At 38.1% G+C, this 27,510-nt stretch overlaps 1 protein-coding gene across 1 annotated transcript in view; it reads left to right on the forward strand.

Moving 5' to 3' along the window:
* Positions 1-27,510, forward strand: part of LOC131031559 (uncharacterized) — a 69,411-nt gene that overhangs the window by 21,393 nt on the left and 20,508 nt on the right. Inside the window, exon 2 of the mRNA XM_057962706.1 lies at positions 26,168-26,247. Within this exon, the coding sequence (XP_057818689.1) occupies positions 26,168-26,247 (80 nt within the window). The remainder of the gene's footprint in view (positions 1-26,167; positions 26,248-27,510) is intronic.

A 27,510-nucleotide genomic window follows, 5' to 3' on the forward strand; every position in this document is an offset into this window, starting at 1 on the left:
ATTTATTCTTTCAAAACAAAGACAAGAACTAATGCAAGCTCGAAGACTTGCTGCTATTTCTCATCAAACAATAATTTTTCCCTCAAGAATAGACGCAAGCTCAAAGACTTGCTGCTCCTTCTAGAGATTTCCTATTTTAATTAATCTTCTTTACTTGCAGCTCAAAGACTTCAAATCAGATTGGACTAAGCTCCTTTAGAAACACTTTGCATAGAATAAATAAAAAAGAGTCAAACTCAAACATGTAGCTCAAAGACTCAAAACTTGAGTAATCCTTCTTTATTATTCTTCAAAACCTTCAATTCACATACATAAGCTCAAAAACTTCTTGCTGTAAATTTGGCAGAGTTTTTGCTTGCTTTCCCAAAAGATAAAGATTACAAAGGACCCTCTCTTCTATTTATAGGAGAGGAGCCTTGAGAAAAAGGTGGGAGGATCTTAACTAACTTGAGAAATTCCCTCAATCACCAAGACCTATTCAACAACTAATTATGACTTCATTAACTAACTAAGACTTATTCCAACTACAATCCTAATCGGACACAACTTGTAGTTGGCTTACAAGTAATTACAAAAGTGCAAGTAAGGAGTTAACTTGCAATTACAAAAATGCAAGTGATGACAACTTGCCGAAAGGGAAACTACAATTATGAAATTACAATTTTAAAATTTTACAACGAGTGTTAAAAACACTTAAGTTGCACCTCTTGAAGATATGAACAATTCGAACTTCTGAATAACTTTCTGCAATTCATCAAGATCTGGTTCGTGAGTGTTCATAGCCACCACCCTAGTCTTACGACAACATCATGGCATTGCATGGAGTTGCCCTTTTCCAATGCGGACCGGATTTCTTGCAACTCAGTTTGATACTTAATCAATATTTGAATGGAAGCGGCTGAGAATTGCTCACTTCTCCATTCATCATGAATCTTGAGTTTTAGATTTGCAAGAACTTCTTCCTCTGGCAGCAACTCATCATTCTGATTTAAAATGTCGCAGGATGCCTTTTTACAATGGGAGGTAACATCTTGAAAGATTGCTTCACGCAACTTTAAGGTCTCATCAATTTCTTCAATGAGTGACTTGAGAACAAGAGATTTGTTCTCCAGAAGTTCCTCATATTCAATGTACATGACTCTGGAAGGAATTACGTTATGCACCTGAAGAACGCCTAACTGATGTTGAGGCATCTTTCACCAAGAAACTAAATTTCCCTCAACCTTCTCCAAATTTAGTTTGAAAGCACCCAAGATTTGATTCAACTTATCTTCAATGATCTCCAATTTGACCATTGTTTCAAATACCTGTTTTATGACTTGTGAACATAAGTCATGCAATTGATCAACCCAGGTGTCTAAGGCTTGAACCTTTTGGGCGGCTCTCTCGATACCTTGGATTGGTTCACTGAACCTGGAAGAAATAGGTACTTGGCCTTCTCCACTTGAAGGTTGAGTAATACTTTGGATGGCTGCCATGAGTCTTTGATTCTCTACTTCCAATTGATCTTTCTTGGTCAACACCTCATCATACCGTTGTACCAATGTAGCCACTGTTTGTTGAGCATCATGTTTGACCACCTCATGAGTTTGCTTACCCAGTTGCACTTTTGTGATCCGATAATCAGCTGCTTGCATTTCTTCAATTGGTTTATCTGATATTGGTTCAGAAATTTCTGCCACTCATTCGATTTTCATCAACGATCACCCTCGAAACTGTCTTTGCCCTCTTAATAGCTTTAGGTTTTGATTGTTTCAACTGTTGGTAGTCAAAGGCATCAGGTGAGATCACCTGCTTCTTCCTCTTTGTAGTGAAAGAATTGAGCCATGGAGGTAAAGCCATTAACTCTAATTCTGGGATAGAGGGAGAAACAGTTTCTGTTTGAACAATTGTGGTGATCTTGGGAGAAGTGTCCATCTGGATAGCCACCATAGTCTACTGAGTGACGACAGGATGTGATGAAGACGTCATGAACTCATCAAAACAGGTCATAGAAGTATCAATATCAGACACAGGTACATATGAAGGATCATCTGAAAAGATATTCAACAAATTTTCCTGAGAACGACCTTGAGATGGTTCTGCTGTTGAAAGTGGAAGGATGTTCTGCGGAGATTCTGAAACTGAAGGGGCAGATTGAGAGCTCACATCTATCATAGGAGGAAACATGGGTACCTTAATAGGAAGTGAAGAAAGAGAATTATGTGGTCTGTAGAAAACGACTGAGGAGCATTATCAGATTGAGTTTCTTCCTCTGAAGCTTCAGGATCAATCACATGAATTTCCAACCGTGGCTTCTCCTTACCTTGGACTGTTATTTCCTGAGGAGGAAGCACCATTGCACGACTGACGCGCAGTTTGATCCTTGTACTAGAAGAGGATGCACCTTCTTTGTTGTCCAGTTGAATTTCAGACTTTCGCCCAAGAGGACCTGTAGAATCATCTTCTTTACCAAGTTTAATCTTAATGAGCTTGACACCATTGTTTTAAGCCAGATATTAGTATTGACAAGAACTGACTGAAATCCAAGATAGAAGTGCCTTCCTTATGGGACTAGTGGATAGAAGGAAGTGGAGCCTCATCAACATTCTGATTGACAAACTCAAGATCAAGAATGTTGCCATCATCAATCATCCCTTGTGGCACGTTCACGAGGTTTAGATCCACAATCTGTTCTGCAGTGAGTCGGCAATAATCCATCTTGCGAATCTCCTTTTCGGTACGGAGATCAACCCAGATATCTTCTATCCGATGTACATGGATGAAGGTCTTCTTGATCTTCTCCTTCATGCCTCGGTAATCGAAATCAGCTCTAGGTTTGAATCTTTTGAGTCTAATTTCTTGCAACTCGGTCTCCATAGCCCTGGCCTTGATTGAAGTCATTAGAGAATATTGACCAATCTTCAATGGGTTGTTAGAAGAAATACCCATGCCAACCTTGTGCTTAACTGACTGATGTGTATGCATAGCCATGATCTGCCTTCCCAATTCCATGAGAATAATCTTATCTGTTGGGTATCGTGGGAGCATGTAAGGCTGCCCGCCATAGCATCCAACTCTCATGTAGGTAAAAGTTGGAAACTGGAGAAACAAACAACCATATTCTTTCACCTTTTCCCATGCTTCATCTGAGACTCTTTTGTTCTTCAAGTTCTTGTCAAATTGACACAAGTAATGACCAAAGAAAGCGTCCTGAACCTTCTGAAATGAGACCTACTTGATCTTAGAGGCAACTGATCATAGTATTCCCAAACCGGTACAAGCATGCGGTCACCCTTGGTGGAAAGACCTGGGAAATGTCTAAGTGACGCAGCAATATACACGAGATATGAATTCATGTAGAAGGTGAAAGTAGTAGAGACGACAACAAGTTGTTCACACAAAGCATCACTGATGATCTCACCCCAACAGATGTGTTGAGACTGCCTTATTAACATAATAAATTGGTACATCCAAGGTTCAAAAACATTGGAATGTTCCAATCCCATCATACGACTCAGAAGAGTAATAGTATCACCGATCTCATTCTTGAAATCAGATCGATATAACTTTGCCCATCTGGTAAGCGCAGTGCGAGGTTCATGAATCCATTTGTTGATATGACGCTTACAGTCTTTCTCCCTTTTGGCAAAGTATTCAGCTGCATTTTCCTTGGAGATCTCTATATAAATGGTTTCAGAAGGTTTTTTGAAAACCCTCTCTATAGCTTCTGCATCTAGGTGAATGATCACTTCTCCATCATCATTTTTAATAACTCGTGTCTCTTTATCAAAATGATGGGCACATGCTAGAACAAATTCCGGTTCTAGGGCAGCAACTGGAAAGGATGCGGCATGATGGATATGGCTGTCCAGCAACCGTTGCATATCCCCCTCCTTCGGATCTTCAATCCTTTGTATGAATTCGGACATGTCAACATGCCCTATCTCAGTATCCTTGATATGATCAAGGGAGGAGGAAACCTGTGACTGCGAAACTTCATTTTGGTATTTATCATACCTGTATTTCATCTTTTTTGGAGTGGGAGATGATGGTACATCTGTCATCTGGAAACAACTGGGAATGCTGCAATGTAAATCCAAGAGTATCAAGGCAACATCAAAGTCAGTACCTTTAGACATTTTCACTCCTCCAAATGGGAAAGTTCAACTTTCGTACTTTGGCTTTGTGAGAGGAAATATAAGAGGTGGAAAAATAAGCTTTTGACTTATTTCGGGTTTTGAAACATGTTTTGCAAGTACACAAGAGGGAAGTACAAACGTGTAATCGGGTTTCCAAATTCTGAATGCAATTATATTTGCAAAACACGAAGCATAAATAAATGGAAGGAGAATGAATTTTCAGTTTGGAAGTTGGGAAGAACACATTTGCAATTGGTTTTTTAAATCCAAATGCAAACTTATTTTACAAACTGAAAATCGAAGGAATGGATGAAAAAATAGTTTTTAGGCAAGTAGGAAATGGCGAGGATGATAAGTACGGATGAGGGAATTGGAAACTGATAGGTAAAAATGAATTTCAAGAAGATCACTTGGAACTTTATCATGCCAAAATGGAAAGAACTTTCAACTTGCAATCCGGATTTCAAAACCCGAAATTGGGAAGAACTTGATTTTTTCGTCATTGAAACTTGATTTTTGGACTAAAGAAGGTTAAGTCTTTGTCCAAAAAGGGAAGAACACATCTTGAGGTAGAACTTTTTACACTTGCAAATTTGGGAAGAGCATATCTTGAGGTAGAACTTTTTACACTTGCAAATTTGGGAAGAGCACATCTTTCTTATTTTGAAACTTGATTTTTTTTGGACCAAAGAAGGTTAAGTCTTTGTTCAAAAAGGGGAAGAACACAAATTTTCCTCTTACTTGCAATCGGGTTTCTAAAACCCGAATGCAAGTAATGAAGGAGAATTACAAAGGGGAAGAACAACTTTACTTTACAAATTTCTTTGTAAAATGGGGAATTTCCTCTCATAAACCCGTTATGAACATGAACAAAACTAAAACTAAACAAGAAAATGCAAGGAAAGAAATAAGAAAGAAATACATAAATAAAAATTACCTTGCAAGGTTGAGAAGAAATCCAAACTTGGAGAATCAACCCAACATGGAAGATGATGCCCTTTAAATAGAATTTACACAATGGGAAAAACTTAGCCACGCATTGTGACAAAAGCAAAACCGAATTGCTATAAAAATGCCAAGGAAGTAGTTCGAAACTGATTTCATTCATCATTAAATACAAGACAAAGCAAAAACGATTTAGGATTGAAAGCATACCTTATTGGCGAAGAATGCATTTTTGGCAAAAAACGTGATTGGTTTTTAGGGCCTTTTTGCAAATCCGAAACCAAAAATGCGCATAAAATGGTTTGATAAATGCTTAGAATCCAATGCATTTATGGTTGAGTTAAAAACGCCTTAGAAATAGATGGATTGAAACCCCCAAACCATGGCAAATCGCATAAATGCATGATTCAAAAAAAACGCTTTGAAGAAGACAAATGGCGAAAAAATGGTTTAATGAATGCATGGAAAATGGGTTTGAATCCTTCAAAGTTGCAGCAAATCCACACTTGGAAGGAATCCCTACATTTCCTCCAAAAAATTTGAACCCAAATCAGCTTGCAATGGCATGGAAGAATTTCGGGTTTTGGAAACAAAACAAGAAGTTTTATAAAATGTTCATATTTTTGCCTCTAAGGCAAATTTCGGGTTTTAGAAAAGAAATTACAAGTTAAATTACTTGTAATAGGGAAATAGAATTCCCTTTACAAGTGATTTCACTTAAAACATGTAAAGGGGTTTTAAAATCCCATTTACAAGTTTTATTTTAACATTATCAAAATAACTTTAAGTTACAAAGACATGTAAAGAGGTTTTAAAATCCCATTTACAAGTTTTATTTTAACTTAAAGTCAAACTACTGGTAATGGGGGTTTTAAAACCCTCATAACAAGTTTTATAAAAACTTTCAGTTGGAGAAAAATTCCCCTACAAGCCTAAAAGCTTCAAGGGGGTTTTGAAAAACAAATTACTAGTTACTGGTAATTATCGAAAAATTCCCCTACATTGAAGCAAAAACATAGCAAACGGACTCGAAAGGCGATGAAATTCGAAGCGTAGCTTGGGGATGGATCAACGATCGATCCGGTCCAAGGATGGGGCGAATTTTTGCCTCGAGAAGCGTGCCATAGAGTAATTTTTTTCATTTTTTAACAAAAATTTCTATATGATAGTCCAATTTTTGAAATAAAAAATTGAGGACAACACATCTGGTCCAAGTCTAGGAAATGCATGTTTGTATCTGTGATCTTCTTCCATCTGGATGAAATCTTGAGCTTTGGATAGAATCCAGTCTCCAGCATCTTCAGTAGTTCTTTCCTTTCCTTAAATCCGGACTTCGACATCGTACCTGTACGAAGCTTGAAGTTGGACTTAGGAAAATAAATAATGCTCTTGATAAAATTCTTGACTTTCTAAAGATTTTAGCTAATTAGAGCGTAAAGTCAAGAAAATAGTCCATATTCTTGGTAGATTTTGACAATTAGATTCAAAGTGTGACAACGCTAGGGCATGGAAACCCTCTATAAAATTCATTAATACCTCCTTATGCTTATAAATTATGCATAGGAGTATACCAGATCAACGATGACTAAGGAAAGGTGTGAAAGGTTGTGTTTTCACACAAAGTAGGTCTGAAGACACCTTCCGCAGTCAACAATGGAGGTCACAAATCTGAAGATAACCTGCAACTAATAAATTAACTTCAAAAAACATGTTGCAATCCTTCAAAAATATGCACAAACTTGATAAAAAGTCAGTCTTGATGATGAAAATGATTAATCTTGGAAACATAGTTATGGCTGGTAAAAGATAAATTTCTGAGGACAAGCAGCCATTAACACAGTTGCAGACCTTAAGACAACCTTCTAATAGTCTGAAAATGATTCCAAAATGCCTCCAAATACTCTCCAAATCTAAATCGCTAAAGTTGCAGCTGGCTGGGCAATAAAAGTTAAGTCTGAAAATTGAACGTTCAGCCAACAATGGAGGTCTAAATCTGAAGCAAACTCAAATGACAGCAAGTAGGGAGGCAAAGGTGGCATCAAACATGCATGGAATTCCCCAAAGTAAGCTCCCAGCACTTGCAAAATAAAAAATCGAACTTTCCCAGCTATATTGCCATTTTTGAAAATTCTGAAAAATGTCTTCAGTGTAGCTCAAATCTGCAACAATGGAAGTCTGGAACAACAAGCAATAATGGTAGACAAAATCGCCAAAGCCTCCAACACCAAAAATCACCAAACTTGGAAAAATCGCCAAACTTGGGAAAAATCAAAAAATCTGAAAATGATCTTCAATGGCAGCAATAGAAAGGATTGCCAAGCTGGAAAAAATGGAGGAAAGAAATCCTCAATCCAACACTTCACTTCAACACTTCGCCAAAATTCGCCAATAAGAGAGAAAAATCGCTGTTCATGGAGACACCTGGCAGATTTAATAATAAAATATTGCTGGAGACTCCTCTCTTATACTTGCTTTTGCCTCTCACTTTCACCACACAAGCAATGTGGGATAAAACAACGACTTATATACTTGTTTGACAAAACTAACTTGCTTCTAGAAGGGTAAAAACATTAAATGTTTATTGCAAGTTATTTAATTTTGTTTTTAAAATTTTAAAAAATCGTCAATCATCATTTAAAAACAATTAAAATGGGGCTCACTTATTAAATATTTCAATTTTAAATCAAAATTGAGTCTGTAGGGGAAAATCGATTTGGGTAGGGATTAAAAAATCCCATTAAAAATCATTAAAACGTCAAAAATTCCCCACAAGGGAAAATTGATCTTCGCTTGGATAAAAATCCATGCAAAATTTCATCAAAATGCACATAAAACAGGCCGGGAGAAAATCGATGGGGGCATGGACAAGGAATCCACACTCCAAATTTACTTCATTTGCAAAAAACACTTCCTGGTGGAATTTCGACCTCAGTCTGGATGAAAATATGGACTTAAAACTCATCAAATTGCTCTCAGTGGAAAATCGACTTGGGTATGGACTGAGAGTCTGCACAAAAATCCGCATTAACTTGTCACAAAACAGCCTAGTGGAAAATCGACCTAGGTATGGAATAATCCTTAACGTTATCCGCACTATAGTTCACACTCCAGTCTGCACTCCTGGTAGAAAATCGGTGGCAGTCTGGAAAAATCCTGACACTTAGCCAAATTTTAGCACTTCCAGGGGAAAATCGATCCAGGTATGGATAAATAGTGGTGGAAAATCATAGCCAGTATGGATTTCAGGGGAAACCCATGTGTAGTGTGGATTTTGAGTGGGGGAAAAGGGTGGGTAGTCTGGAATATGAGGGGAAAAGAACCTCTAGCATGGAATTTGACCTTCTAATCCTTGGAATATGGATTTCCCTTAGGAATTTGACATTTTAACCACTCAAAATCGCATAGAAACTTCAAAATTAGACTGGACTTAGGCAAATTTTCCAAAAATTGAGCGAAACACTAGGAAATTATCGGGATAAAGTGCGAAATCAATATAAATAATACCTTAGGAGCGAGAAAACAACTCCAAAAGGTCTAGGAATACCTTGGCACTTTAAAATCACTGATGCGCGTGTTAAAAAACACGTTAACGCTCAAAAGGGTCAACACTTAGACCAAATTTAGGATCATTAAAATATCAACGTTAGCAACTTGATCCTATAACTTCAAAACCCTAAATGGCACTAGGCATGATCAAAACTCCGAGACTCGGGCACGGGAAATGCAAAATTGCCCACTAAGCAGTCAAAACCCTAACCTAACAACGCAGAAAGCCGGAAAAGAGGGGGTTGCCGTTAGCAATGGGGCGATGTGTGAAAAGGGCACTACATTTGGCGACTCCATTGGGGAAATGTTCTAGAACATTTCAAGAACAAAGCTCAATCCAACCCTTAGAATCTTCAATTAATCCTTGCACAACATAGCAAAAGGCCAGAAAACACATTTGAAAAGATGGAATCCAAGAATTGTATCAAGTTACTTAGTCATTGATTATCCACATGTGTGCAATTGCGTTCATTACCCTCACGAGAATATTGTAAAGTCAAAGGATCCAATGAGACTAGCTACGTAAGATGTCTATACTTCGCGAGCGGCCAATTATAACCTCACGAATATTGCTCCACTATTGGCCAGGCGTCTATAGCCCCGATGGAGTTACTCGTATATTCCCATTAGCCAATTTGGATATTGCATTTCTTTCTTTTCTTTCTTTTTCTTTTGATATTTCGCTTTTCACGTACTTTCAAATTCCGTCAATTCCTTTGGCTCATAAGTGATAAACTTACTTGGGTTCGAGAATTATAATGGCACTGAAGCAGGATATAAGATTTTTCACTAGTCACAGCTTCACTCGAGAATTTATAATAACTCGGATAAAATTAATGTGTAAAATATAATGATCAAATGATGTCAGCGTCAAAATACAATAAAAGTTTTCCAATCCTGTCAAATACGGATTCAACCTATGATACACTATACAAAAGCAATCTCTAATTCAAAGAACTTCATGATGTATCGCTCAAGAAATGGACTAAACAAAACTTGGTGGAATGCAGAGTGTGTCTTGATAACAACTCCCACATCACTAGCGGATATCCCTCGGAACTAACACCTAAGCAAAGCCGGCCTAAAACCTAAAGCAGAATCGGAAGCAAACCTAAACTAAGGCAAACCAAAGCAAACCTATTCTAACTATGATACAAGGGGTAGGCTTCAAAATAAACCTAAGGTTGGAAGTAATGCTTGAGGAATTGTCCATTGACGGGCAACGAAACATCCTCACCAGTTAAGGTTCTCAGCTTGAATGCATTCTCTCCCAGTTTGATAGGGGCCTTTCCATAGTTTGTCAAATTTGTCGTGGTCTCCCCTTCTTTCATGGGCTTTATCCCAATATAGCACTAGGTCAGAAATCCTAAAGGCTTTTACCCGTGCTTGTCTGTCAAACCATCTCTTAACTATGCCTTGGTGTTTGGCGAAATTCTCTAATGCTTTATCTCTTTTTTCTTCTAAATTCATCAACCGTGTCAGTCTCGTTTGCACTCTGTCTTCGCCCTTCATGTAATCTTGTATGAATCTCAGTGTAGGAATTCTCAGTTGTACGGGGAAGACAGGTTCTTGGCCATATACCAGAAAATATGGGGATGTCCCCAATGAATTCTTAACTCTCGTTCTATCTACCCAAAGGGCGAATCTCAATTGTGTGTGCCAATCTTTCGGATTTTTCTCTAACAATTTCTTAATCACACTCAACAAATTCTTATTCGTTGATTCGGCTAACCCATTACCCTGAGGATAATAATTCGATGAAAACTTAAGGGTTATACCATATTCAAAAGTCCAATTCGAAAATTTTAATGATGTAAAGGCAGAACCATTATCACAAACAATAGCATGTGGACAACCAAACCTGGTAATGATGTTCTCTTCTAAAAATTTAATCACAGCATCAATTGTACATAACTTCAAAGCTTGAGCTTCTGACCACCGAGTACAGTAATCAGTCGCAGTTAGAATGTACCTGTGTTGCACAGAGGAAGGTGGATTGATCATACCAATGAAGTCGATACCCCACATAGCGAAAGGTCTGGACTCGATCACGGGTTGCAGCGGCATAGCTGGATTCTTCTCTCGAACGATAGCAACCTGACATGTGTGACACGTCTTCACATGTTCATGAATATCTCGAAACAAGGTAGGCCAGTAATAGCGTGCTCTCAAAATTTGGTGCGTAGTAAGTAAGCTTGCACCATGACCTGTCCCAAGTCTGTTTTGAAAATGCTCCACAATCTGTTTAGCTTCATTCTTTCCAATACATCTCAAATATATTCCTTCATGATTTCTTCGATATAAAACCGAACCATGTAACATAAAATGTTGACACTTCAATCTTAATGCTCTCTTCTGAGCAAGGCTCATATGCTTGGGGCATTTCTGGTTTAATAAATAGCAAACAATATCTTTATACCATTCATCTGGAGTGACATTTTTAATTGCATAGACTTGTTGGACTAATCCGGGTCCATCAACTGCTAGAGTCAGCGCTAAGGCTTGACCTCAAACAAGTCTCATTGGTTGGATCTCAATGTCGTACTCCTGGATAGTGGCAACCCACTTTCCTCTTCTTTCTCCTGATTCATTCTGCATAAGGAGTGTCTTAACTGCTGGATCTAGGACAATGGCATGAACTTTTGTCCTCAAAATGTGATGTCTGAATTTCTTTATTGCTTTCACCAAAGCATAAGCTTGTTTCTCTACGTTCAGATATCTCAGCTCCGCATCTTTCAATGGTGCGCTCATAAATGCTATGGGATGTTCATTTTTATCTTCGTTCTTCTGTATAAGGACTGCAACACAAGTATGTTTTGAGGCGAATGAATACACATGAAAAGGTCTCGCATAATCAGGACTGACCAAAACAGGAGCCTCAACGATGGTGGACTTGATTTCTTCAAATGCTTTCTTTGCTTCTGTCATCCGTTCCATCTTAGCATCTTTCTTCAACATTTCATTCAATGGTCGTATTATCTCAGCAAATCCGGAGATAAATTTCCTCACAAAATTGACCTTACCAAAGATCGACTTCAGTTCTTTCTTACTGTTCAGGAGGTATATCTTGGATATAGCCTCAACTCTTTTTGGATCAATGGAGATTCCTTTCTCCGAGATAATATGTCCTAACAATTTACCTTCTGTAACCCCGAATATGCATTTGTTGGGATTAAGAGATATCTCGTACTTTCTGCATCTTTTAAATACTTTTCTCAAATCTTCAATGTGATCTCTTTTGCCTGAAAAAAGTGTAATGTCATCCATGTAAATAATGATGCATTTTCCAATCAAATCTTGAAATGTAATGTCCATAGCTCTCTGGAACGTGGCTCCAACATTGATTAAGCCAAATGGCATCCTTCAGTATGCAAACGTACCCCACTTTGTGGTGAAGGCTGTCTTTAATCTATCTTCATATTCTACCATCACCTGATTGTATCCTGAATATCCGTCCAAAAAGGACATCATCTGCGATCCATTCACAATCTGTAAAACTTCATCCAATGATGGAAGTGGGTAGTTATCTTTCTCTGACGCTTTATTCAAATTTTTGAAATCAACACAAAGCCTTATCTCTCCACTCATTTTTCTAGCTGGGACCAAATTGGCGACCCACGTCGAGTGTCGCATGGGAAAGATAATCCTTGCTGATATCAATTTCTTCACTTCTTGATATATAAGAGGCTCCAACAAAGGGTTCACTGGCCTCTGCCTCTGCCTAAATGGCTTACTGTCTGGTTTCAAGGGAATAGTATGTGTAATGATTGATGTATCATATGTCTTCAAATCATCATATCCCCATGCAATCAGATCGGGAAAATCTCTCATGTTCTTCAGTATGCCTTCCCTTTCACTGGGTGTGCATGCTTTCCCTATGAATACATTCTTAACTTATTTGACATTTCCCAAATTCACCGTTTCATAGGCACTTCCACTTGAGTCATGCAATCTTTCTATCTTCATTTTATCTCTATCAAATAATCTTTCTAGCTCTATCATTCCCTTAGGAATGAAGCTTGTCTTCAAATCTAGGATACCATCTGAATCATATTCTGCTTCTTTGGCTTCCTCTTCATCAATAACCTGACTCAGGAAAATATTTGTATTTGTCAGAAAATCCAATATATGCTTATCGTCTTCAAAAACTTGGAAATTGGTGACATTATCTGGTACGGATGGAACTGATGCGAGTTCCAATGTAAACTTCTTCAATCCTAACATGGCGATGGGTGCCAAGGAACTAGCAGCCTGCGCAAGTGCATTTGCCACTTGGTTCTGTGATCTATATATTGACTTGATATTGAAGGCATCAAAGCTTTTGATGAGATCCCATATCCTATTGTGGTATTTTGTCAATCTTTTGTCGTGGCAGACATACTGCTTCCGTACTTGTCTTACTACAATTTTTGAATCTCCAAAAACATGTAAAATCTTCACTCTCTTCTGAATGGCTAACAACAATCCATGAACTAAGGATTCATACTCAGCAACATTGTTCGTACATGGAAATTGTAATCTATGGGAGGCCAAATAAGTTTCCCCTGAGGGACTGATTAATTCAAATCCGGCTCCTGATCCTTTCTTTGACTTTGAACCGTCAAATCTCAATGTCCAAACTTGATCTTCGTCATGTATTTCTTCTTTGGTCTTATCTGTAATTTCTTCATCTGGCCTAGGAGAGACCTCTCTAATTTCTTCAAGTGTCAGAATTTTAGGAATTCTCTTGTGTACCCGATTCAAAGCTACCTTGCACATCATGCAAGAGAATTTAGAATGAGCAGTATCGTGGATTCGGCACCAATTAGGCAACAATAAATCTTGAATGCGAGCACGGTTGCCTAACTCAACTCCTTGCTGGATATTCTTGAATACAAATCCTCTGAAACTTTCAAACATATCAATTTCCTCATCTGTATGATGATCACTTTCTACTACAACTTCTGTGGAATTCACAATCCCATGATTTTCTTCTATCTTTTCAACTGGGTTTTGAAGCATCAAAACCTCTGCAACTTTTGGTCTGTAATTCCCTAGATCTGTTTCTAGGAAAAGAATTTCATTGTTTTCCCCATATTCTGTTATCATCAGTCTTAATCTTGGCGTACTATCTATCTTGATCTGGTTTGGTACACCTCTCCATGGCAACCACATGTGAGAGAAATCGGTCGAAAAGTAACCATTCAGTCTTTGTGACCAATCTCGACTCAGGAGCATGCCATATTCGTCTGGAATGTCTACAACTGATATATCTATGAAGTGCTGAACTCTTGGATCCGCAACCAACTGCATATGAATATTGTTTAACTCTCCAATCATAGGTACCTTTGTCTTATCTAATTGCGTAATTCTCTTACTAGTCTGTATGGGAATGAGACCCAATTCCTCGCATATAGTCTTTGGCATTACATTACTTGAAGCTCCGGAATCTACCAGACAATTATGCAAAAACTTGCCGAATATCCTTACTGAAAGCAAGAACGGGGTTGGCTCATCTTGATAATTCACTGCTGGCTTATCCCTATGGACTTGCAAGCTCTCTTCTTTTTTCACACTTTCTTTGGAAACTTCATCATTTTTAACTGCGCTTTTGACAGAAGCAATCTCACTCTTAGGAAGAATTTTACCCTTGGTAGGATTTTCGGTCGTAACTAGTGAATTCTTAACTCTCTTTACATTATCTCTTGTGAGAAAAGCTTTGCCTTCTAGCATATCTTCTTTCTTTGGCACATTTGCCGTCTTTACTAACTCTTCTTTGTTGGGCATATTAGATGAATCTTGAATTGCACATGCCTCTTTTGGTGACTGTTGAATATTTGGTTCATCCTGAACCACATTTATGCTTGCTTGAGGAACATTTGTACCTCTTTGAATGTTGGAACTGATTTGAGCTGTTGCTCTTCAGACAGTATTCTCATTTAGTACATTCATTAATGTATCTTTGATATCAGGTACCTTCATTAGTTCGAACAATGGTAGGCTTACCTTGACTTTCTTGAATTCTTCTAACACACACAGACTCAGCCGCTTCAACTCCTCTCTTGGAGGGGGAATGTTCTTCTGTCTATACTCAGGTGAATCTTGTGGATAGCTTGGTGTATTGCTAGCACTTGGATTTGGTGGCGTAGCAAAATTGCTCGGAGGAATGAAAGTAGTTAAAGGCTCTTGATTCCTCTGATTCCTTTGATAAATTCTTGGTCCAGTGTTTCCTGACGACTGATGAAACACTTCTTTAATTCCTTCAACTAAAATACTGTTATTCAATGGTGGGAAATTGTAGTCTGGATCTTCAATAGGTCCATTGGCTGAAGTAGGTGGGAACTGAGAATTAGGCGGAACCATAGGTCCATTCGTCGATTTTGGAGGAAATCTCCCACCTTGTTCGCATATTAAACTTTCTTCATAAACTGGAGGAAACTTGAAATCCTCAATGATTAACGCTTGGTCATATCTTGTAGTGGGGACAATTTCATATCCCGTTGTTGGAATGCTTTCTGATGCTTCATTATTTCGCACTTCCTGCTCGAAAATATTAGCAGCAACCTTGAATTCGGGTCAATGCAATTCTGAATGCTGACTAGTGTTGTGTAATCTGCACCAATTTGATAAGGCAACCTCCGCAAGGAAGACTCTGTCAACCGGTCGACTTTCCGAAGCTGGCGGATTGTGAAGAGGTGACGACACATTTCCATTGTTGGGCGCAGTATTCCACGTTCTCTTCTGGTAATTCTGATTATTGCCACGATATCCTTGGTTATTCTGATTGTTGCTCTGATAATTCTGATTGTTACTCTGGTAACCTTGATTGTTGTTTTGATTACCACCTTGATAATTTCTATGCATACTGTAGAGCTGATTGTTCTGGTTCCTCAAATGAGTAACCTCTGTAGATAATTTCTTTACTTGGTCTATTAACTCTTTCATTTCTTCTTTCTCCTCCTGTGTCCTTGTGGATATCACGACATTCTGCAGGTACATTGGATGCGTGCGCGGAGCTTGAGAAACGGGTGCTCCACGATGGAGTACCAACTGATTTGATGGCTGAGCAACTGGATACATCGGCTCTGGAACTTGAGTCATTATCGGCGTATGATGCCTTAAATTCTGAATTTGATTTGCGGCCGCGGGCAACCCCAAATTGAGCAAAGGTCCACTAAGATTATGACGTAATATTTTACTAACTTCTATCGCCTTTGCATATGCTTTGTTCAAATTTGCTGGAGAGGGATGAGTTTGCACAAACATAGTTGTAAGTGGATCTAAAGCATGATAGTATATCTCTCGAGCATGTGGAATGAGATAAGGAGTCTGTAACCTTGTATAAGCTTTCTAGAATCGGCTGTTGAATGAATTGATAGGTTCATTCTCTTGTCTTTAACATTCAACAAACTGTCTATGCAACTCCGATGGGGAAATTTGGATTCCAAACTTTCCAATGAATGTCTCCTTCAATTCTTCCCATGAGGTGATGGATCCTGCAGGCAAATGGATGAACCAATGATACGCTTCTTCTCCCAAGGAATAGGAAAAGAGTCTGCAAGCCACATCTCCATACTCAATTGGTCTATTTCTCAAATGGTCTTCAAACATCTTGATGTGATCTTCCGCCGTCCGGCTTGAGTCACTAGCATTGTACTTCGAACAGAAATTCTTTGGATTCTTCGGCGTCTCATGAATGTCATCGAAAGCGAGCGGTGACGGGTTGTAACCAACTAGGTAGCACCATTTGGAGGTTGTCCTTGATTCTCATCCATCTCTTGGTCTTCTCGTTGAAACTGCCGAGCTTCCTCTTGATTTGGATCTGGAGGATCTAGAAAAGTATTGTCTTCTCTCAGCACGTCCCTTTGATTGAATAATCTATCTCTATCTGATATATTTGAACTTGGTGAAGCCTCCCGCCTTCCAAGTCTGGATCTACGAGGAGTCCTCAACTCACAATGTCTTCGTTCTCCAGGAGTAGATTTTAGAATTCTCTGAAGTCTCTCAGGTGAAAAGGAATTGATGTGATCCAACGTGATCTATCCAGACGTTGTAATATTTGAGCAAGTAAATCTCTTTCAATCTGCTCCTCAATTCGTTCGTCAATTCGTTCAGCTATCTCTTCTTCTTCGTCCAAGACAAAAGAAACTCCGATGTATTGTGGTGCACTTGTTTTTACATCCTAGGCAAAGTTGTTCAAATTGGATATAATCTTTCTTTTGTCTCCCAGGTTCGGTTGCTTGAACTCAAGTTCGTCCAATTCAAGCTCGTTCGTTCTATCAGGATCAGGCATCACCATTGTGTCTCATACTAACTTGAAATCTTCAACTGGTTCAATTTCTTCAAGGCTGATTGGTAGACTGGTTCTCACGATCAACTGCTCCAGGAACAATGATAATCGGAGGCAAGTTTCCCAACTGCTCTTCTTTGTCTATCACTTTTCTCACTTATCTGAATTCAGCGTGACTACTTTGGTTTCTCCAAGCAAGAGTGTTGAATTGTGAAATGATATCTATTTGTTCACCTTGGATAAGTTCTTCTTCAGGCAACACCATTCTGGAACATAATCTTCGAAGATGATTGCAAATCAGGCTGGCCAAAAAGAATGTTGAGCGTGAAAAACTCCTTGCAAATATGAATTGATAGGATCTGCAGTTCAGCTACTCACGGCATGATAATGCTCAGCCCTCCTTCTAGCACCAATTATTTGTTGAGCGCTGGAGGAGGGTGAAAAAAATTCTTTAAGATTACTCCCGCAAACATGAATTGATAGAATCAAAAGTCTAGCTGTTTAGGCATTCATCGCGATCGAGCCCTCCTTCTAGCGCCAACAGAATGTTGATGTGTGTTTTATGCACATAAAATTTCAGAATAAAATACCAAGGTAATTTACCCTCTCTTGAACAAAATCACTTCAGATGCCAAGAATGAGATCAACTAAAATGATTCCAAGGTTTCTACATGTCAGGTCTTGACGAGTGGGTAACTCAATGGTCGATGTGAATTGCGTAAGTCCCCAAGTGAAAACAGCAATTCACATCGACCATTGAGTTACCCACTCGTCAAGACCTGACATGTAGAAACCTTGGAATCATTTTAGTTGATCTCATTCTTAGCATCTGAGGTGATTTTGTTCAAGGGAGGGTAAATTACCTTGGTATTTTATTCTGAAATGTTATGTGCATAAAACACACATCAACACTCCGAGAAGGGAGGGGAAGTATCATCAGGTCGGGAGGTAAATAAAAGAGAACTCATGCCATCTGGAAACCCTAACCATAAGTTGAGTCAGGTCGTCTCATGTTGACCATGTTTTCGTCAATCAGTTGTGTCAAGTAACCCTAATTTGGTTTGTATAGGAGTTTTTAGGGTTTCACGACTCTAGTCGTGGATTGGTATACCAAGTTAATTTATCAATTATTTTAATTATGAAATTTAATCATTTTATCGCTCATGCATTAATATAAATATAAATATTAATTTATATCCCTTTTATCATATTATATTGTTATTAAATATTTTGACCAATCTTTCGATATGGTCTTTTTATTAAATTCTTATTGGGTGCCGTTATTGGAAGAAGTATAATATAACTTTTAAGCACCAAATAATTTTTATTGGCTTGGGTATAAAAGCCATATATTGAATGGTGGAAATTAAATGAAATATAAATGATTTAAATGCGAACATTATTGGGCATAAATAAGGAAAAATGTTTTTGGTTTGAATCGCTGTAGTGGTAAGACATAATTATGGCATGCCTCTTATGTGATTTTAAATGCATTCAAATTAATAAGAAATAAAGCCAAAATAATAAGAGCTGATTTTTCTAGAAGATGGAAAAGGGAAGAAGAATGCATTTTGGCGTGACCATTTCCTTCTTCCGGAAGAAAAGGATTTTGGTGTGGGCTTGATAGCATTTTTGGCGTGATCATTCTTGGCAATGAAATTGGTAGAATTGCAATGAAATTAGGAAAAAAAGGGATTCACTGATCATTAGGGCGGATCAAGGATGCCATTCATGTGCCCAAATTTGAATGTAAAATGTCATTAAACTTCATATGACTCTCAACATGATGAGGTCCACTCTAGGCCTCCAAAATCTTTATAAGGTGGGCAATTTCATCAAGTTGGATTGTCTTTGCCATTTGGACATCGTCTCAACAAACCCAAAATTGTAGAGACGAGCACTTGTGTTCGCTTGTTGGATTTGAGGACGAAAACTATTAGGTTTTGGAGAATAGTGGATGAAATGCCATTGATTTATGGGAGTTTAGAGGATGAAACCTCTTAGGACTCCCAAGGGCAACATCATATGGAGGTTGCATCTGGACTTCAAGCTTAATGGATTATAACATTTGGGTGTTTGAACATTTCAAATATATCTGTGATAATTGTAATCTTTGTTATCAACAAACAATTGAAGCAACAAATCTTGTAATCATTGAATGAACTATTTGAATCAAATACTCGGTTTTAGCCAGTTTATATGTGTAGATTTGTTTATTTATATGGGCATTTCAGACCTAAGTATTTTGTATGAATGCTTTGGCTGATTTTCATTGCATTATTCCAGATTTTAGCAATTTATATGAATATTATAGTCAGGGGTCATTACAAAATCACCATGTGACAAGTGATTTTTCTCTACATTTGAGAGGACTAGCTCCCTCGTGTCCTTGAGGGTTTGGGGGCTTTTTGAGTACTTTTAAAAGAAGCAAAATGGAAAAAAGAATGGAAAGGGAGAACAGGAGAAACCCAAGATGGAATAAACATAGAAATCCATATGCATCACTCAAAAATAGACAAGAATGAATGAGAAAATCCTTATCTCAAATGAGAATGGAGAAAAGAGCAATATATGTAAACAGGGCAAAAAGATAATCTAAAAGCACAAAGTCTTCTCTTACATTTGATTACATGTATATGCCACAAAGTCCATTCACAAGGATTCACAACACAAAGTCTGTAAATTCAGTGTTTTCACAAACAATCAAATAAAAATAGAAATTTAATAGTTTCTTCTTCCATGGGCAATGTTGTGACGTTTTCACACATAGCCCCATTGCAAATGGGGACCCTCAATTTTTGCTTGTAGGTTAGTTGCCTTAGTTTAGTTGTCTAGCTTGCCAGTAGTTTCTTCAATCTTTAACCTTTTTCTTGTGAAGAGATGCAGTGCCTCTGATTGTCAGGAAGTGATCAAGTCGGGTAGTCTGACAGCAGTCAGGTCTCCCTCCAGACTAGATTAAATGTCTTCTTAAGTGATAGGTGCAAGCCAAATGATAGATAGAGTCAGGGTGGTCTTTGAGTGATTCTTCACAGTGCAACCTCTAGGTCAAGACATAATGACTCTTAAGTGTGGTGGGCAGTCAAGCAAGCCTGTGGGATTCCTTAGGTTAGAATCAAGGGAGGAAACTTCCTTCATACCCTCAAATCCATGGCCTAGGGGGAATCCTCCTTAGCATCATATTGAAGGATGGTTAGCATCATATTGAAGGTATCATTTAGGTGCTTGAAGGTAGCAAGGTTGGTGAAGGAGGAGGAGAGGAAACATTGCTCATTCACATCTTTATGAAGATCAAGCAAAGGAAAGTTTGATGAAAGGTGGAAGGATTCACAAGATCAATAACTTAGAGAAGTCATCCTCACTTCCTCCACATGTTGGGATCCCCGGACTTCCACTTGCTGGTGAAATCCACGACCATCTTGGAGGATTTCCAGTGAACCCCCCAAACCCTGGCCAGCCTTAGGTACTTCCACTTGACCCTCATAAGTCTGGCCATACCGAAAGCCCGACCTAAGGAGGGGGAGCAATGATGAATGGAAGCATTGCTGTCTTAATGCCTCAAGGGAGATGAGGTTGCTTTGATGGAAAAAGGTAAGAATAATTTGAAAGTTCAATCAGGCAATTGATTGATTTAATGAAGAAAAGAAGAAGTGATTAAGATCAGTAAAATTTAGCACTTCCACTTGGGGACTAGAAGTCTGGCCAGCTTCACACCATTTCCACTTACCCTGGAAAAGTCCGGACTTCTTTGCTCATTTCCACTTCAGGCCTAAAACCCCGGCCTGCCTTCACATCACCTTCCTGTGGCACCCAAAAGGCCTGACCAGTCTTGGACTACTGCCACTTGGCTATCAAAAGCACGGCTAGGTGTACATGCCCTTCATTTTGCTGAGATCAATGCTTGGTGAAGTTGAACACTTAATGTTTTGAAGGAGAAAGTTGATTAAGGTTGGTAAAGTCAACTAAGCAATAATGAGGAGGCCTTGGACGATATATTGAACAATTGATGTTGATGTTGCACTTCGAGGGACCCACTAAAAGCCCGACCAACTAGTGAGGACTTCCATTTGGTGGTCAAATCCACGACCTGCTTGGCATGACTTCCACTTACCCTCAATATCCTCGACTTGTCTTAAGGTCACTTCCAATTGCTAGCAAAATCCACGCTCAAACTCAGATTATTTCCAGCTGGCCATGAAAAGCCTAGCCAAGCATATAACAATTCTAGTCGAGGCCTAAAAGCCTGGCCATCATGCTTACTTCCACTTGGTGCCAAAAGGTCCAGCTATAAGGCATTAACTTCCACTTCAGGTTGAAAAGTCCAGCCTACTCTAAGATATTTCCAGTAGCCTCCCAAATCCATGGCTTAGGTAGGTATTGAATAACAGCAATTTGTCCATCACTTGGTGGAATCCATGGCTTAGATAGAAAGAATCTTGTGAAAGATGAGTTGGCAACATGCAAAATGGAATATTCTGAATTAATGAAGTGTAACTTAAGAGATTATGGAAATTCCTATTTTTGAACTCAAGAGACAGCGGGGTCCACCGGAATGGCGAGTTATCTCCTCATTAAGGAAACATCAAGTGTGATTAGAATGAATAAATGCAATTGCTAAAATTATCTCATCTCCAACTTAGCAGCTTGGTGGACGTTTTCTATTTAAACAAGGTCTTGGAATTCATTCTTCACATCATGTTTTGGAGAAATTGAAGCAAGAGCAAAGTGAAGAACAAGCTAGGGCGTGATTTTTATCCAGAAGTTCTCATTTTTGGAGGTTTTTTTATATTTATTCCAAGTCTAGAAGTAGCAACATGAAATTCTTCCCCTGGCAAATTTCTAGAATTCTCTTGTCAGGAATTTAATGTTAATTATTTTATTTTGCAGGAATGGCAGAATCCAGCAAGGTGGCGAATATGTCCCGGCAAGCACAGATAAAAAACGAATGAAGATGATTCCTCCCAGAAACAAAGATTATTTTAAAATGGAAAGAAGTCACCGATACCAACTTGGTGACTTTAAGGTTGGGAGAATTTAGAAAGAGTGTATTTGGTTAGGATGGACATCCTCCATTAGCCACTGCGAATAAGTGCTAAATGGAACATATGAGCTCATGAGAGATGGCCTCTAATGAATCACATCTTATGAAATATGGGTCATGAAGGTCAAATTGATGGTAACATGCAACTAATAGCCAAAAATGATATTAAACAAATATCAGTAATGATGTGAAGTGTAGTGAGAAAGCTGGTGATTGCAGGTCCTCAATGATGTTGGTTTGGGATGCTGCTCCACAATCTTGCCACCCTTTGATCCCTCTAAGTAAAATAAGGAAAGACCATGAAGTTAGTTTGCTGAAGTATTTGTGCTTGTACATGGATCATAGGGTAGCTGTATCTGTAAGTTAGCCTATTAGGCTCCTCTCTGGTGTTGCCTTTGCAGATGTCTTCACTGTTGAGTCTTTGTTGATAGTGTATTTATGCCTAGTTCGCTGGTGCCAGAAGTTTAGGGTATACAACCACAATCGCTTTCAGTTTAATTGGCAAACTGAAAATGTAAATGGAAGCCAATTATTTGCTTTTAAAGAGGGAAAAGCTCAGTAAACTAAAGAACAGTGAAATATTTGTGAAAACAGGGGAAAAAAGTGTTACTCTTGCAAATGATAAAACACTTGTAGATATAGTCTGTAGAGATAGAAAAAACATATAACATAAAAATAGAATTTGTTCAATGTTTTCAATCACGAAGTGTAAACTTTGTCTTGAGCCTCAAATTCTCAATCAAGTACAGGTTATGATTGAGTACAGACATTGAGTTTCATATGGGTGTAACACATACATCAAAGTTTTTGTCATACCCCCTGGTCTCAGTAGTTTTAAAACCCTAGTTGCAGTAGTCCTAAACCATTGGTCGCAGCAGTTTTAAACCCAGTCACAAATTTATATAGCCAAGTGCAAATGATTAAACAAATGCAAAGGGCCAACTAGGGAGAAAGGCAATTAATATCTGGGGTGATCAAGGAGGGCCGACTCAAGTCAAGATGAATGAAATAAGACTTATGGCCGACCTGTCTATTTTTTAAATTAAATTAAATTTACTTTACCAGGGCCGACCTCCATTATATAGCCAAGTGCAAATGATTAAACAAATGCAAAGGGCCAACTAGGGAGAAAGGCAATTAATATCTGGGGTGATCAAGGAGGGCCGACTCAAGTCAAGATGAATGAAATAAGACTTATGGCGGACCTGTCTATTTTTTAAATTAAATTAAATTTACTTTGCTAGGGCCGACCTCCATTATGGAGTGCCCAGATTTGGACAAGGTTTGGGAATAATAAAAATTATATAATTAAACTTGTTGCTAGCCGACCTTCTTAGGAAAGTTGCAACCTTTGATAAAGGGGTGTTAATTGAAAGGTATAAATAAGAGGTATGTTGAGACTCATTTGGGCATCCATCCATTGCAATATCTTTCTGAATTGTAAGAGCAGACATAAGCAGAAATACATCATAAACAGAAATAGCATGAATTTGTCTATATTAACAGCGATTAGTTAAGAAGTAGAAAAGACCATATGAAAGGCTACCCCTTTTCAAGAGCCATGACTGCTGGAAAGAGCATAACCTTTCCTTCCTAATCAAAGAAAATATGTAGAAACACTCCATTGGAAGGAAGCGAGGGGAAGAGGACACAATCGATCATCCAGCAAAAGCACTCATATTGCAGAGACAATCAAACAAACAGCAGAAGCAATTCGGGATTATCCTGTCACACATGAGCAGATCTGAAGAAATGAAGAATCAGACTCTAATAGTTGACCTGGGAGGAGATTTTGTTTAGACAAGATCTGATTGTAAATTATAGCAGATTTCTGAAGGAGATTTATGTGCCGATTTGAAGATCATCATGGCAGACTTATGAGCAGATATATAGCAGACTTGTGAGTGAAATTTAAGGATTATGGCAGTATTCAAACCAGAATGACATCTGCATCAGCAAATGCAATCTGTTATAATCTATTAGATTACTGTGGTATGAAGAAGTAATATTGCTTATATATATATATGCAATCAGAAATATGCTTGAATCTAAATATCCATGCACTTATCAATTATGTGAAAGGAAGAGAGTGCAAAGAGGGGGAACGGTGAAAGATTCCTTACTAGGTATGGCGCCTCGTAAAGATAAGGACCACAAGGCCACCTCATGATGATGGTTAAGGACCATCAGTTAAGGACCACATGAGGCCAAGGAGGATAAGGTCTTGACCTTGGGCCTAGGGTTGAGGGTCAAGGGCACCCTATTGCAGCTCCCCTACTATCTCCACATTGATCAATTATTGAAGTGAATCAATCTTAACAGGTGAGAGGTTGACATGATGGAGGGGAACGGCGTAAAGCCTTCACTAGGTACACCACCTCATGATGATGGTTAAGGACCATCGGTTAAGGACCATATGAGGCCATAGAGGATAAGGTCTTTCTGTTGGGCCTAGGGTAGAGGATACTTGGGGCACCTCATCATATCCCCCAACACAACCCTTGTTATGGTTGAGCTTCCATGTAAACATTGAGATTTGTTGTGTACATCGATATGTATATATTTACTAACCCTAGATTTGGATGTATTTCATGAGTTATATCTACATTGTTGTCAGATCTGGTCGCAGGTTTCCAAACAGACTTATCTCATCTTATTCTTGAGTGAAGATTATGTCTCTAACTATGTTTTGCCCTTGTTTCATTCTGGATTTGTGAATTTAGGGCAAAGTATAAGGTGATCCCAAAAAGGGGACATTACAATTTTAAAGCTTTTGATTCAGAAAAAACCTGGCAAACCCAATTTTGACTCAAAGTTGGCAAATTAGAAAGAATGCTAAAATTCATTAACTTAGCGAAACTTGGCATAGGCAAGTAAATAAGCAAGTTACTTGGCTGTGATATTTTCTTGCAGGTAATTGTGAGTCGTGAGCACTTAGCAAGTTTGCAATCTATAACTTACATGGGTCTTGACTTGTAACAATTAGTTTACTATAATTTAAAATTAAAATCAGGTATAGCTCAGTCCACTGTTCCATAAATATCCAAGGAAAAAAAATGATACTCCATTAGACTTAATGTAATTTTTTATTTTTTTAAATCATGGGATGTAGAATACTATTGGGGATGGCAGAACATCCTTGAAACTGTAAAGAGATTCTTGGTATCCTCAGCAATTTTAAAACCTCTTGCCATCCCCGGGCCAGGTAGGGGTTTCCTATATTAACATGAAACTTGGGGGCACTTTCAAATTGCCCATTTGGTGTTTTCTCTATTGGGTACACCATACGGCCGTATGGTGAGAGGTTACAAAAATGTCATGAAACTTGGGGACACTTGTGAAATGCTACTCTGATTATTTACTTTATTGGGTATAGCTTTTGAAAAAATTGGCCAGGGATGATGAGAAAATGTATCCTAAGCGTCTCTGAGTATTGGAAATGGGTAAACGAATTGTGGGGGGTAAGGGGAGTTGGAAGTTTGGCAGGATGCACTTTCTGGGGAACCTTTTTTTTTAATGTATGGAGTGGAAAATACAGAAGTAGAATTTAGCATTGCATTTGGCTATTGAAAAGAGTGGAAAATATTAGGAGAAGAATCCAGCACTTCTTGTGGCTAATATGCCAAATCTTGGCCCAAGAACCATTACTGATGCAGCTTGACTATATTCGAGATTATTCCTGAAGTCCTCCAATCTATTGCAATAAGTGCCATACAAATAATTTTACTTTACCACTATAATGTATGAATGCATGAATATATACATACATATCTATGCGTTTATATATACATGTATATGTAGAGAGAGATAGAGGGCGAGATAGGTGGAGGGGAAATGACTAATAATAATGTTTGTAGTTCACTCATTGAGATACATATTGTTTTGAGATAACAAGCGATTCAAATGTTTGTAATTAATTTGATACAAATTATATCTAGGAAGTAATGTTAATCCCTGAAATATCTCAGGTGCCTATTGCTGGTAACCCTGATTATGTTGATATAAGAAGTGGTTCTTTTTCTTGCTGCATAGATCTTTCCTATCTTAAGCAGCATCCTATTCTTTGATTATTTTGGTTCTGTAATTGGGAATTGTATCATTACGATTTCTGCTGATTGTTGTTGTAGCTTAAAAATAAATAAATAAGCAATCAATCCTGAACTAATCATTCTGCAATTTTTATATGTTAAGTTTGCTTTGAATCATTCTAATATGGACTGCTCATATGCTTTTGCTTTCGTTGAACAGAATATAAGATGTGTTGAATGCAAGGAACATACTCCTTATGTTTTCACCTTATTGCCGTCTAATGTCAGGCTTTGTGAAAGGTTAGTTCTCAGTTCATAAGAGATTTACAAAGCATGTAAATATATGTTTCCCAAATAATTTATTTTTTTCTTTTCAAGATAAAAAAAGTATTGTTACTTTTAAGGATTGTACAATAACCATCAACGGCCTGACTGATTGGGAAGAGCAGTTTCTGAATTAGATTGTGTGGTAGTTTTTAGTTCAACGTTTCGGATCATTCATTCTATGATCCGAAACGTTGATGCAAAAACTACCACACAATCTAATTCAGAAACTGCTCTTCCAAATCTAATTGTTTGTGGAAACTTAATGTCTTCAACTGACTGTTTGGGTTTTCTAATCTGCTCAACTTCCACACATTTGGAGATAAAAGGTTTATTCACAAAGAATTACTTGGTAGCATTTGAAATATCTCTCTAAAATAACAGACTTCCTCAATGTTTTCACCTTCTTGCCATCTAATGTCAGGCTTTGTGAAAGGATAGTTCTCATTTCATTATAGATTTACAAAGCGTTCTCAAATACTTTGCTTTTTTTCCAAGATAAAAAAGTTTATATTACTAATGAAAATTTTAAAAATTGTAAAATAACTATCAACAACCTGCCCAAGGGTCATGTCTGGTGCTCTGCTCAACTTCCACACGTTTGGAGATAAAATTCCTTAAAACAAATCACTCAGTAGCATTTGACGTGCATCTTTCTTTAATAATAGTCTTCCTGTTAGCAACCAAATTGCAATTCTGATATAGCTTAGCCTTAAACAAAGGATTAGATTTAGTATTAATAGTAAAAAGAGGTAAGTATAAATTACAGCATGTATTTCAGTCAGGATTAGCAAAGGATGCCTTATCCCGCAGCTGAGGAACTGTTTACCCACCTTGTAAGAGTAAACTTGAGAATACTTATGGCCTTATCTGCCTCAAGTCCTTACTTTACTGCTCTTGGAAAGATACTTCATAGGATTTAGTGATGTGGTCCACTTTGCCAACGGGTCAGTAACCTCATTTTTTTCTTGTGGAGTAGAAATTGCATTAAACTCAGAAATTTCATTGTTTGTTTATCTCCTGAACAAGTATTTTCAGATGCTTATTGCTGGGAGAGTTTTGACAAATGTGGGGTGGGAGCCTGCATATCTATTACCACAATAATATTCTACAGCCCATGATGCTAAGGCCATGGGAAGATTCCAACTAATTCATATGGCTTCCTCAAAGTTATTGATGTGAAGTCCTAGGCCCTCCATATACCAACAGACAGGATTCCCAATGTGGTCACTAAAAATT

Source organism: Cryptomeria japonica, chromosome 8 (genome assembly GCF_030272615.1).
Source record: "Cryptomeria japonica chromosome 8, Sugi_1.0, whole genome shotgun sequence".
NCBI lineage: Eukaryota > Viridiplantae > Streptophyta > Pinopsida > Cupressales > Cupressaceae > Cryptomeria > Cryptomeria japonica.